This window comes from Pleurodeles waltl, chromosome 10 (genome assembly GCF_031143425.1).
Source record: "Pleurodeles waltl isolate 20211129_DDA chromosome 10, aPleWal1.hap1.20221129, whole genome shotgun sequence".
In the NCBI taxonomy this organism is placed as follows: domain Eukaryota; kingdom Metazoa; phylum Chordata; class Amphibia; order Caudata; family Salamandridae; genus Pleurodeles; species Pleurodeles waltl.
The window spans coordinates 38533147-38547951 of NC_090449.1; the positions used below are offsets into that span (position 1 = coordinate 38533147).

General features: G+C 45.0%; 1 protein-coding gene across 5 annotated transcripts in view; it reads left to right on the forward strand.

Moving 5' to 3' along the window:
- Positions 1-14805, forward strand: part of LOC138261016 (methyl-CpG-binding domain protein 1-like) — a 1081642-nt gene that overhangs the window by 256422 nt on the left and 810415 nt on the right. For all 5 annotated transcript variants that reach the window (XM_069209617.1, XM_069209616.1, XM_069209620.1 and 2 more), the window contains one exon: positions 8756-8871. In XM_069209617.1, coding sequence (XP_069065718.1) covers positions 8756-8871 — 116 coding nt within the window. The remainder of the gene's footprint in view (positions 1-8755; positions 8872-14805) is intronic.

Consider the following 14805-nt stretch of genomic DNA (forward strand, 5'->3'; position numbering starts at 1 on the left):
TATGCCTTTTGACAAGAAACATCTATTTGGCTCAGAAGTAGACACTACTATTGAGAAACTGAGAAAAGACTCAGATACTGCTAAAGCAATGGGGGCATTATATACCACACCAGATAGAGGCTCCTTTTGCAGACCCCATTTTAGAGCAGGGTTTAAACCACAGTCCTCTGCTTCTACCTCCCAGACAAAGCAAGGACAACAAACCCAATATCAAAGGGGGTTTTAGAAGGTCCTATAGAGGACAATGTTTCTGGAACAGAGCAAGTTCCAAACCTCAAAGCAAGCCACTACACTACCTAAGCAATGACTTCCTTCCCACCCCTCCACTCCACACTTCTCCTGTGGGGAGAAGATTACAGTAATTCTACTCTCATTGGCAAAATAGCACCCCAGGCAATTGGATATTATCAATTATCTGCAATGGCTATTGCCTAGAATTAATCTCCACCCCTCCAAACATTCCACCACAATACTACAAATTGTCCCCAGAACGCACAATTCTGATGCAAGAAGAGGTACAATCGCTACTATTAAAACAAGCAATAGAATTGGTTCCACATTCTCAACAAGGAACAGGAGTATACTCCCTATACTTCCTCATGCCCAAAAAAGATGGCACCGTCAGGCCCATCTTGGACCTCAGGACTCTCAATCTATACATCCTCTCAGAACATTTTCATATGGTAAACTCTGCAGGATGTAATTCTACTACTACAAAAACAAGATTACATCGCTGCTTTAGACCTCAAAGATGCGTATTTCCACATACCCATCCATTAAGTTCACAGAAAATACCTCACGCTCGTCATAGCAGGGAAATATTACCAGTTCAAAGTGTTGTCATTCGGCATAACAACAGCTCCAAGAGTGTTCACAAAATGTCTAGCAGTAGTAGCAGCCTACTTAAGAAGACAACACATCCACTCTTTTCCATATCTAGACAATTAGCTAATAAAATCAAACAATTTTACACAATGCCAACAACACACTCATTATGTGATCGAAACCTTGCATACACTAGGATTCACTCTTAATTACCAAGAATCACATCTTCATCTGTCGCGTAGGCTCTCATTATCCTAATGAGACTACTGGATTTTGAGCGGCAAGATCGTTCACAGTGTGGGGGACTAAGTCTGACCCACAGTGAAGGACCCTAGTCACTCTAAATCCGGGTTTTGCTCCAGCTAACTAGCAGTGCCTCATCTCTCCCAAATGGGAGAGACAATTGGGCAGCCAAGCGCATGACATCTTAGCACTTCCCAGGGAAGTCGTGGTCACTCAGGTCACAACCGGTTCTCTGATTCAAAGTACGGTCTCATATATAAATGATAAAGGCAGTTTAAGTTTTAAAGATTGGTTTAATAAAACTACTGCATTTTAGATAGCAAAGCGTGAGCTGCAATAACCAGAACTACACAACACAGTAGGATTAAAATAGTAACAATGAGAGTGAAGCACAAGAATAAGGCTATCATAGTGCCGCTAGATTATTTTCTCTGTAAGTTATATTTCGAGCACAGCATGTGAAGCTCTAAGCCTGCCTTTCAGGTTCCCCCGGGAGGACATCAACCCTCATACCCGAGCAAAGGCCTGTAATCTGCATCAGCATCTGCAGTGGGGCATTCAGCATCTAGTTGTAGGTTCCTGGCCGGAATCTCCCTCTTGACCTGTACTAGGACTAGGAAGTGTTTTTATACTAACACGCAGATGTTCTAAGAAAATGTCTCTATGTAAAGATGTGTATTTTCTATGAAAACTAGAGACTTCACTTCTACCACGTTTACCGGCAATGTACCAGACTGCAACCTTGGCTGAAGCACAGGGCGATCAAGAATGCATTATTTGAGAACACAGTGCTGAACTAAGCTAAACAATGCGATAGAAGAAATTAAAACAAGACCGTAAAACTGGTTATTGTAAAATAACAGTACGAAGTTGTAAGGAAATGCCTCCTTGGCATGGTTACCCCCTGACTTTTTGCCTTTGCTGATGCTAAGTTTTGATTTGAAAGTGTGCTGAGGTCTGCTAACCAGGCCCCAGCACCAGTGTTCTTTCCCTAACCTGTACCTTTGTTTCCACAATTGGCACACCCTGGCATCCAGGTAAGTCCATTGTAACTGGTACCCCTGGTACCAAGGACCCTGATGCCAGGGAAGGTCTCAAAGGGCTGCAGCATGTCTTATGCCACCCTGGGGACCCCTCACTCAGCACAGACACACTGCTTGCCAGCTGGTGTGTGCTAGTGGGTATAAAATGACAAAATCTACATGGTACTCCCCTCAGGGTGCCATGCCAACCTCACACTGCCTACAGGTATAGATAAGTCACCCCTCTAGCAGGCCTTACAGCCCTAAGGCAGGGTGCACTATACCATAGGTGAGGGCATAAGTGCATGAGCACTATGCCCCTACAGTGTCTAAGCAAAACATTAGACATTGTAAGTGCAGGGTAGCCATAAGAGTATATGGTCTGGGAGTCTGTCATGCACGAACTCCACAGCACCATAATGGCTACACTGAAAACTGTGAAGTTTGGTATCAAACCTCTCAGCACAATAAATGCACACTGATGCCAGTGTACATTTTATTGTAACATACACCCCAGAGGGCACCTTAGAGGTGCCCCCTGAAACCTTAACCGACTACCCGTATAGGCTGACTGGTTTTAGCAGCCTGCCACACTCCAGACATGTTGCTGGCCACATGGGGAGAGTGCCTTTGTCACTCTGTGGCTAGTAACAAAGCCTGTACTGGGTGGAGGTGCTTCTCACCTCCCCCTGCAGGAACGGTAACACCTGGCGGTGAGCCTCAAAGGCTCACCCCCTTTGTTACAGCACCCCAGGGCACTCCAGCTAGTGGAGTTGTCCGCCCCCCCCCGGCCACTGCCCCACTTTTGGTGGCAAGGCCAGAGGAGATAATGAGAAAAACAAGGAGGAGTCACTGGCCAGTCAGGACAGCCCCTAAGGTGTCCTGAGCTGAGGTGACTCTGACTTTTAGAAATCCTCCATCTTGCGGATTCCCCCAATAGGGATAGGAATGTGCCCTCCTCCCCTCAGGGAGGAGGCACAAAGAGGGTGTTACCACCCTGAGGGCTAGTAGCCATTGGCTAACTAACCCCCCAGACCTAAACACACTCCTAAATTCAGTATTTAGGGGCTCCCCAGAACCTAGGAACTCAGATTCCGGCAACCTAAGAAGAGGAGGACTGCTGAACTGAAAAACCCGCAGAGAAAACGGAGACACCAACTGGTTTGGCCCAGCTCTACCGGCCTGTCTCCCCCCTTCTAAAGACACTGCTCCAGCGACACATTCCCAGGGTCCAGCAACCTCTGAAGCCTCAGAGGACTACCCTGCATCTAGAAGGACCAAGAACTCCGAGGACAGCGGCTCTGTTCACCAAAGACTGCAACTTTGCAACAAAGAAGCAACTTTGAAACAACACACGTTTCCCGCCGGAAGCGTGAGACTTTGCACTCTGCACCCGACGGCCCCGGCTTGACTTGTGGAGAACAAACCCCACAGGGAGGACTCCCCGGCGACTATGATACCGTGAGTAGCCAGAGTTGACCCCCACAGCGACGCCTGCAGAGGGAATCCCGAGGCTCCCCCTGACCGCGACTGGCTGCTTCAAAGACCTGACGCCTGGTAAAGACTCTGCACCCGCAGCCCCCAGGACCTGAATGCTCCGACCTCCAGTGCAGGAGCGACCCCCAGTTGGCCCTCTCCCTTGCCCAGGTGGTGGCTACCCTGAGGAGCCCCCCTTGCCTGCCTGCATCGCTGAAGAGACCCCTTGGTCTCCCATTGATTTCTATTGCGAACCCGTTGCTTGTTTGCACATTGCACCCCGCCGCCCCCGTGCCGCTGAGGGTGTACTTTATGTGTGGACTTGTGTCCCCCCTGTGCCCTACAAAACCCCCCTGGTCTGCCCTCCGAAGACGCAGGTACTTACCTGCTGGCAGACTGGAACCGGGGCACCCCCTTCTCCATTGAAGTCTATGCGTTTTGGGCACCACTTTGACCTCTGCACCTGACCGGCCCTGAGCTGCTGGTGTGGCAACTTTGGGGTTGCTCTGAACCCCCAACAGTGGGCTACCTTGGACCCAAACTTGAACCCCGTAGGTGGTTTACTTACCTGCAAAAACTAGCAAACACTTACCTCCCCCAGGAACTGTTGAAAATTGCACTGTGTATAGTTTTAAAATAGCTATATGTCATTTATGTGAAAACTGTATATGCTATTTTGCTAATTCAAAGTTCCTAAAGTACCTACCTGAAATACCTTTCATTTGAAGTATTACTTGTAAATCGTGAACCTGTGGTTCTTAAAATAAACTGAGAAAATATATTTTTCTATACAAAAACCTATTGGCCTGGAATTGTCTGAGTGTGTGTTCCTCATTTATTGCCTGTGTGTGTACAACAAATGCTTAACACTACCCTCTGATAAGCCTACTGCTCGACCACACTACCACAAAATAGAGCATTAGAATTATCTCTTTTTGCCACTATCTTACCTCTAAGGGGAACCCTTGGACTCTGTGCATTCTATTTCTTACTTGGAAATAGTACATACAGAGCCAACTTCCTACAGAAGTTGAATAAAATATATCTAGAGCAAAGTGCACAGCGGCCTAGTATGCTGAACTGACGTGCATGAAGCTATATTAAAAATGGCTACAGTACACAACCAGCACATTTACAACCTTACCTAGGTGCTATCCTAAATACTAAAAAATCCCTAGCTTATCCAAATATACAAAGGATACAAGCTTTCCAAAATCTCATTCCACACATACAGCCAAATCAACTATATACTGTAAGATTTATCATGGAGATTCTAGGAATGATGGCATCTTGCAGAGCCATAGTTCCACGTGCAAGACTAAACATGAGCCCCTTACTACAGTGCCTCTCAACAGTGGTCTTAGGCACCCGGTCAACTTCAAGATCTAGTGTTGATGGACCGCCAAACACATATGTCCCTTCAATGGTGGAATCGCAACAATCTAATGGAGGGGCGGTCATTTCAAGACCCTGTTCCTCAGACCATAATTACAACAGACGCATCAATGATCGGTTGGGGAGCTCACCTCAACAATGAGACCATTCAAGGGCAATGGGATGTGAAACAGAAACCGCTTCACATAAACCACCTAGAGCTATTAGCTGTATTTCTTGCCCTAAAAGCATTTCAAACTCTTCTCAAACACAACTGTTATAATAAAAACAGACAACATGACAACCATGTATTACCTCAACAAACAGGGTGGGACACATTCATCCCAACTGTCCCTACTAGCCCAAACAATATGGAAATGGGCAATTCACAATCACATTTATCTATTAGCACAATACATTCCAGGGATAGACAATCAGCTGGCAGATCTCCTAAGCAGAAATCACCAACAAACACACGAATGGCAGATTCACTCCCAAGTACTTCAAAAGCACTTTCAAAGTGGTGAACACCAGAGATAGATCTATTTGCAACAAGTGAAAACGAGTAAATGCCTAAACTTCGCATCCAGACTTCCACATCCGCTGACCAAGGGCATTGCTCTATGGATCAATTGGTCAGGGATATTTGCTTACGCTTTTCCCCCTCTCCGACTCCTTCCCTTTCTGGTCAGCAATCTACGTCAAACATCACTCACCCTGATTCTCATAGCACCAACATGGGCACGTCAGCATTGGTACACAGCACTCCTAGATCTGTCTGTAGTACCTCATTCCAAACTCCCAAACAGACCAGATGTGTTAACACAGAACAAAGGTAAAATCAGGCATCCAGACCCCCGTATCCGTCGGTGGTAGCCGACGCTCTTCTCCTTGTAAGACAGGCAAAACCTGTGTCGATGTCGACAGTTGCAACGATGAAGGGAGTGACGTGGGCTGCTCTGGTCTCAATGTTGAGCGCCTCGACGGTGATCGGCGATCTCTTGACCGCGACCTGCTCGACGTTGTGTGCCTTGCCGTCGAGAGATGGGCCGTCAACGGCGGATGTCTTTGCTCTCGCCGTTGAGGCAATTTCGACGTAGTCTTTCATGCCGTTGAGGGGTGCAAGGCCTTCGACGGCGAATGGGCATGCGGTGCTGGCTCGACGTCGATCGGTGGGTTGCCGTCGACGGAGATCTGCCCCTGTGGTGGCCATATTCCTTCGACGTCGTATCCTTCCACGTCGGCCGGGTCGCCGTCGACGGCGATCTATGGCGATGCGACGGTGGCAGCGATGACGTCGACGGGGAACAAACAGGTACCTTCTTACCTGCTGACGTCAATCTAGCCTGTCTCTCCTGAGAATGGCTTGTTGGCTGCCTAGGAAGCGAAGAGGACGATGTCTTCTGCCTCTCATGAAGACTGATTTTCTCCCTGTCCTTCAGAGTCCTTTTTGACATGTTCTTGCAGTGACTGCAAGTGTCAGGGCAGTGACTCTGAGGCAAACACACAATGCAGAGAGTGTGTGGATCTGACTGGGCCTTCTTCCCACAGGAAGGGCACTTCACAAAAAGAGAAGGCATTTTTCAATCAGAAAAAAATCTCTTGACTCAGACAAAGGTGTAAAATGCTCCAGGATCCTCTCAGAAGAAGCCGGAAAAAAGAACTGACCTAACTGTGAACCAACTGTCCCCTCTCCTTCACCCCTGAGGCATGGTGGGATACTGGAGGTGCTCAGGGTCTTTAAGGCACGGTGCCAGAATTTTATGGTTCTCCTGTGTTCACCTGCATGCAGCCTATTGGCTAATAATGCTCCATTGTTTTCAATGTAGTTTTTTCTCTTTGTTCACTGATGTTGCTACTGCTTCTTTCCCTGGGCCCGGCTATGGGGCTTTGGAAAGTTTTTCTCTTATTGTAATTTTGAAAAGGACTGTTTAAAAAAAAAAAAAAAACTCCATAGAAATAAAGCATTTTAACCTGTTTATGAATGTAGTCTGCATTGCTGTTATACACACGTATATATGAGTTTAGTATGAAAATGTGTCTACTAAAAATGCTACATATATATATATATATATAATATATATATATATTTCGTACATATTTCATACTTTTATATGTGTGTATTTTATGTATGCTCCAGGGTCCCCCGCACAAGGGCGGGAAATATTCAATGTTTATGACTTTGATGAGGATACCCCTGGAAGAGAACTAGGATTTACAGGTAAGTAACTTATCCTTTTTAACATGGAAGGTTCTTTAAGAAGAGTTAGTGAAATTCAAGCATTCACTCTTGAAGAACCATATTTCCAAGTGCACAAAGTTGTACTTACAACAAATCCAAAATTTCTACCAAAAGTAGTATCTCCTTTTCACATCAACCAAACAGTGGAATTGCCAGTCTTCTTCCCACAGCCAGACTCTGTGGCAGAAAGAGCTCTTCATACCCTAGACCTCAAAAGAGCTCTTATGTACTATATAGACAGAACTAAAGATTTTAGGAAAACAAAGCAACTTTTTGTTGCTTTCCAGCCGTCACATAAAGGCAATCCTATATCAAAACAAGGTTTATCAAGATGGATTGTTAGATGCATACAAACATGCTATATCAAAGCAAAAAGACAACTTTGGATCCTAGAGCACATTCTACAAGAAAGAAAGATGCATCAATGGCATTTTTTGGAAACATACCAATGCTTGGTATATGTAAAGCAGCTACATGGTCAACTCCTCATACATTTACAAAACGCTACTGTGTTGATGTTTTTTCACAGCAACAAGCTACAGTAGGTCAAGCTGTCTTAAGAAAACTATTTCAAACAACTTCAACTCCTACAGGCTAGCCACCGCTTTTTTGGGGGCGACTAACAGCTTTATAGTCTATGCATAGCATGTGTATCTGCAGCTACACATGCCATTGAACGGAAAATGTCACTTACCCAGTGTACTTGGTTCGTGGCATGTAGTGCTGCAGATTCACATGCACCCTCCCTCCTCCCCGTAAGCCTGTAGTCATTTAAGTTTCATATTGTAGCTATGTATATACATTTACATTTGCAAGGACATCTCTTTGTATTCTTAGCCTTATATTCCTTCCTTAACTCTTTGCGGGAAAACAATCTAACAATGGAGTCGATGCCCATGCGCACTGTAACCGAGAGGAGTCACTCGATCCCGTGACTCCGAAAATACTTCTTAGAAGAAAAACAGCTTGTTTAACACTCCGAGCCCAACACTAGATTTCGGAAGACCTATGCATAGCATGTGAATCTGCAGCACTACATGCCACGAACAGATGTACACTGGGTACGTGATATTTTTTATATATATATTTATATCTGTTAATATGTATTTTGTTCTTGTGAAGTTGGTATTCACCTGTTCGCCTCGAAGGCACGTAAAAAATGGTGAAACTGACGTCAGCATGCCAGTGAGGACTTCTTATTGCCACGATGACGTCAGACGGAATCACGTGCAGAGCAGTGCAATTGTGACGTCCTTGTCAACGTGAAGAGCTGGGAAGAAAGTTTCAGTTGAATGCTGGCGCATTGGGAGAATTCATATGGTGAGGAATCCACAGGTAGCTACTGTATCCACCGGAAAAAGCGTTACCGAAGGTAAGTAACTTGTTCTTACAGGGTAACTTTTTCCTTGCATGCAGGGTGCAGTTTCCCTGCTTCCTGAAATTGTACCATTTGAAATCTCAGAACTAATCAGTTTCAGATTTTGCCATCTAGAAGTTTGCCTTCTACTAAAAATTGGAATAGATACTGTGTTGCACCCCTTTCAAATGACTGATGTAATTTGCTTTTCCGTAGACTAGGAAGAGAAAGCGGTCGGAGGGGAATAATCAAGAACCAAAAATCAAGATACTAAAGGTGCCAGCTCCTCCCGATGGCATGCCAGTTATTGCTGAAGATGGGACTATTATTTTGTGAGTATGCCAGTTTATTAAACAATAAATACAGAATTTTGGCTTGGGTCCCTCAGTGCACTACTTGTTTCCGTTGGTTGCAAATTCTTGATTAAATGCCTTAACGTTTCTGGTTACAAAAATTACACTAATGTTGTTGTGCTATCGTTCATGGTCTTCATTACTATTTATTTTCTAATATCTTCAATAATTCATTGATACTCATGAATGTTGCTTGTCATTAACGATTCAGCTTTTCAACTTAATTCCATTCACTCTCAATGCTTTTCAAGCCCATGGATTCCCTTACTAGTGGACAGGGGCTTGCTTTAGCAATCCCAAGTTGCTCTCTTAGGGTGTAGTGTGGTCAAGGAGCCTTGGGCGTATCAGAAAGGAGTGTGAAACATCTACAAAGTCAAATACAGTCAAAAAATGGGATGCATGACTCAAAAAGGTGATCCACACCAATTTACAAAAATAACAAGTATCCTTATATATGTTTAGGCACCAGAATCTGTACGATAAATTAAGTACATTTTGCAGTACAAATTATTACAGTTTTTAAAAGTCAACAATGCAATTTTCTGGAGCTGGAATGTTATCCTATTGAGGAAAAACAAATACGGCAAGCAGGTACTCAGCAGTGACTTACAGCACCAATCTTCCAGACTTAAGGTGAGTGTGGGATAGAGTCCTAGGCCACACCAACAGGTCACCTCGGGAGTGCAGAAAGCAGGCTTTGTATATGATATATCAAAAAGGGATGTTCGATGGCACTGCTCTGCATACTTCCGCAACCTAGTGTTAAGTTTAGAGTGATACAAGTTGTTTTTCTTCGAGAAGCATTTTCGAGTTGCGGGTCGAGTGGCTCCTGCTTCTCAGTGAATACTGCGCATGGGCATCAAGTACTTTATTAGATTGTTTTCTCTCCGCCGTCGGGTTCGGACATGTGTTCTTCGCTCCATCTTAAATTGCTCCGGTGCAAGACGTTCTTTCCCTCTATCCTTTATTCAGCAGTATTGTTATTTCGATCGGGTTTTCCATCTTGCATTCGTACTTTCCAGTTTGTCAGGTCCAGTACCAACTGTGCGTCCTTTGGGGCAGGCCTCGCCCTGACTCTGGCCTACCCCCACAAAAGGACTTAAAAGAGTAATTCCACCTAGACTACCCCTAGTCCCATCCTGAAATCTTAATATATTACTCACTAGGCTCGTGGGGCCTCCTTTTGAGCCACTTCGTTCATGTTCTATTCATTTCCTCTCTTGGAAAGTGACTGTTTTAGTTGCTATTACATCTTTCAGATGTGTAAGTGAGCTCCGAGCATTAACTTTAGAAGAACCTTTCTTTCAAATACACAAAGACAAGGTGGTCCATCGTACAAACCCAAGGTTCCTACCAATAGTAGTTTCTCAATTCCACATCAATCAAACCATTGAGTAACCGGTTTTGATTTCATAGCCTGACTCAGTGGCAGAAAGAGCACTCCACAATTTAGATGTCAAAAGAAAAGGGCACTCATGTACTACATTAACAGAACTAAAGAATTTAGGAAATCAAAACCGCTATTCATAGCATTTTCAGTACCGCATAGGGATAATGCAATCTTAAAGAATGGCATAGCTAGGTGGATTGTTAAGTGTATACAAACTTGTTATGCTAAAGCAAAAAGACAGCTGCCGCTAACTTCTAGAACACAGTCCATTAGGAAGAAAGGTGCCACTGTAGCGCTCTTAGGAAATATTCCTTTAGCTGAAATTTGTAAAGCAGCGACTTGTTCTACACTTCATACTTTCACAAAGCATTGCTATGTGGATGTACTAGCACATCAGCAAGCTAATGGCGAACAGACTGTCCTAAGATAACTTTTCCAGACAACTGCAACTCCCACAGGCTAGCCACTGCTTTTATGGAGGGACTGCTTTACAGAAAATTGTACTTACCCATTAGACATCTGTTCCTAGCATCTAGTGCTGTAGATTATCATGCATCCTCCCTTAACTCCTGTGGCCGTTTCAGTTACCTTATAATTGTATGTGTTTGTACATATGTACATACTCTTGCATGGACATCTTTCTCTATATTTCTCCTATACTCTCTCTCACCCGTCTGCGGGAAAACAATCTAACAAAGGACTTGATGTCCGTGTGCAGTATCACCGAGGAGGAGGAGGAGCCACTTGATCCTATGACTCAAATGCTTCTCAAAGAAAAGCAATTTGTAGCACTCTGAACTCAATACTAGATGGCAGAAGTATGCAGAACATGTGAATCTACAGCAGTACATGCCAAAAACAGATGTCTACTCGGTAAGTAATACTTTCCAAATCGTGCAAAGATTCCAGGGGGTTCCCTTACTAGTGGACGGAGCTTGCTCTTGCAATCAATCCCAAGGTGCTCTTCTTAGGGGGTAATGTGGTTTAGCAGCCTTAGGTTTATCAGAGAGGAGTATTAGACATCTGAAAATACACACACAGCCAATAAATAAAACACACGACTCAAGGAGATCCACGCCACTTTACGAAATAACAAGGCGTTTATATATGTTTTGGCACCAGAATCATTACGTTTAGGTAAGTACGTTTTGTAAGAAAAATCTTTACAGTTTTGAAAAGTTGCCTCAGTGCAATTTCTGAAAAGCTGCAATGTTAACTTATGGAGAGGAAAACAGGTACTGCATTCAGATATAGTAAAGTGTAGTACGGCATTGGGTGACCAGTGGTGGATCAATCCGGTTGAAAAGAGTTTGCAAGTCTGAACGAGGAGTCCAGTCGAGAAGAACCAAGAGGTGGGTTCAAGTCTTGAGCTGCTCTGGGACGGAGAGATATCTTCGGTTCTCCAGCATTGGATCTTTCATAGATTCACATGCTTGAATCATCCCCGTCGTCGAGGTGGGAGCCTCACGGTAAACTTAAATATATAAAAAGCAGTAAGTCAGTAAAAATAAAACCAGTAGGCCCAAGTAGGCCTCATAAGGTATTTTACAGTCTATCCACTTTGTTTTGTGAAAAGACCCAAACTTGAGTATCAACCAATCAGGATTCAGCCCCTCCCAAACACTCCCAACAGAGGCTGAATTCCCTCAGATTTTCTACCGCACGTCGTGTGAAGGGAGTCTCCCTGAGCTCTGCTCAGTTTTTTTCCTATTTTCTGACTGAAGATTGTTTTTTCTCTCAGGAAACTAGTTACAACTTTACTATGTCTGAAAAGGCAAAGAAGGGTCTGTTCAGAGACTGTGACAACTGTGGGAAGAAGAGACTACATATTGATGACCCCCACAAGAAGTGTATTTACTGCCTTCATCCAGACCATAAGGTGAGAGACTGCAAAATCTGTTGCACCTTTAGTCAAAAAACCCTCAAAGACCGAGAGGGTAGACTTCTCTTATGGCTGCAAAAACAGAAAGCCTTAGAGCATCCTTCATCAGACAGCGAAGAGTCACCACAAACTTCTCGCCCTCAGAAAAGAACAGGTGAGAGAGATAGAGGTGCGGATGAACCACCAAGAAAAATGCACAAAAAGACTAAACAAGTCTTAACTGAAGAGGCAGTTAAACATGGACCAAAAAAGGTTCATTCAGAACCTACTACGCCGTTACACCGGAAAAGCACCTCAAAGAAACCATCCCTGTCTCTGTCACCACAAAAAGAGTCAGAAAAACTCTTTTTGGTGAAAAAACAACCGTCGACGACCGCCCCGTCGACGACAGTGTCGACGGTAACAGCGACCACGGTATCGTCGACGTTCACAACACCATCCTCACCGATGATTATGACGTCGTCGCCTTTGTCATCGACGACGATTATTACTGCAAAAATCTTCAAAAGAGCTTCGTCGGCAACCACATCGAAGGGACCGTCGACTAAGGAAAAGACGCAGTCATGGACGGAAGCGTCGACGAGAGACCCGTCGACGAGGGAACCGTCGACGAGGGAACCGTCGACGAGGGAACCGTCGACGATGGATCAGACGATCACCACAGCATTAACAGCTTACAAACCTTTGGACATTTCACCAGCTCATTCCTCATACCATCATGAGGACTCCACCAGATTCTTACCCCTTTCCCTTATTAATATAGGGGACAAGCCATCTGACATTTTGCCGATGCATACATCACCAAGTAAGGTGCTGCCATACCCACCGCAACATCTTTTAGACTATGAGGATGATGACGTTCAAGGAATGTTTGGGGCAGCTAGTAGCCCGTCCCAACTAAATGTCAAATGTCAAGAGTTTGATGAAGAAGAGGATCAACATTACCAGCATAGTTATGCTTCAACATCTTATCCACAGGCAAACCAACCATCGCCTCTAGCTATGCCTAGCACATTAGTGACAGATTTACAACATATGTTGAAGGACTACTATAAAAGGTTCCCACCGTCAACTCAGTCCACGCCACCTAGACCTCAGAGTTACCAGCAAGCTCAAACTACTAATGTTTCCGAAACGCCACAGGCTAGTAGACCTGTAACTAGCCAAGCTCCGGAAGCTTACCTCTCGTCGGACGACGAAAGGGAAGAGGGCGAGCTAGCAGATTCAGCGGCTAGTGAATGGGACGACTATCTCGTTCCCACACCATCTCCACCTCCAGCAGCTCCAGTGGATTCTCCTCCAGAAGACATAGGAGGTTTCCATAATATCATAGAGAGAGCGGCGAAACGTTTTGGCCTGGAAATTGTTTCCCATGAAACTGAGTGTTTTTTGTATGACTTTAAAGAGCCATCAAAGAGATCTGTAAGAGCCATACCTATTGTGGATTTCTTATGGCAGGAGGGTTTGAAGGCAATGAAAAACCCGGCAACAGTGCCTTCACAAATGCCAAGGCTAGAGAAAAAATACAAGGCCCCAGATGATTCTCCGGCCTGTTTAGTCTCACAACCGAAACCTGACTCGGTTATATCACAGGCGGCTCAACGACGATCCAAAAACCCCTCTACACCTATTGCGTCTCCCCCAGACAAAGAGGGAAGGACACTAGACAATATCGGTAAGAAATTCTCCTCGGTTGCTGCAGTAACGGTCAAGGCGGCAAATTCCCTCGCCATCCTGGGAAGGTACGATCGGCAGATGTGGGCAGACATGTCCGTTTTTGTAGATTCACTGCCAGAAGATCTCAAGGTGGAGGCTAAAAAGGTCTTGCAGGAGGGAGAAAGGGTTTCCGCAGAGATAATAGACAGTGCAATAGATATTTCCCTCACTGGCTTTCGACAGTTAGCTGGAGCAGCAGTCCTGCGCAGACAAGGGTGGCTTAAAGCTACTTCTTTCAGACCAGAAGTCCAGACTCGTGTTCTCGACATGCCCTTCGATGGAGAGAGTTTGTTTGGCAAACATGTCGATGATATGCTGCAGGCTGTCAAGACGGATACCGATACGGCAAAATCCCTAGGTACCCTGCAATATAAAAAACTACCTTTTCGTGGAGCAAGGGGTAGAGGTAATTACTCCTTTCGAGGTGGATACCAACAATACAGGTCACAATATACATCTTCCTCCACAGGACCAGGACATCAGCACCATCAACAACAGCAGCATTATCGATTACCACCAGCCGCAGCTTACAAACATCCGGCTAGAGGAAGAGGAGCTGCCCGAGCAAGAGATACAGGCAGAAAGCAATGACCAGCGGATAATCTCAACACCTCCCCAATCAATATTGAAGGTCGGAGGTCGCATCAATTCTTATTTCCCCAAGTGGAAGGCTATAACATCGGACAGATGGGTACTAGATGTGGTGACCAGAGGTCATACTCTGGAATTTATCCAAACACCACCGAGTGTCCCTCCATCGGGTACACCGCCTCTGAGGTTGAGCCAACTTCTCAGGGAAGTAAGGATAATGCTAACAAAAGGAGCAATAGAACCAGTCCCTTTATCTCAAAGGAACAAGGGATTCTATTCCCGGTTTTTCCTTCTCAAGAAACCCTCAGGAGACTGGCGCCCCATCCTGGACTTG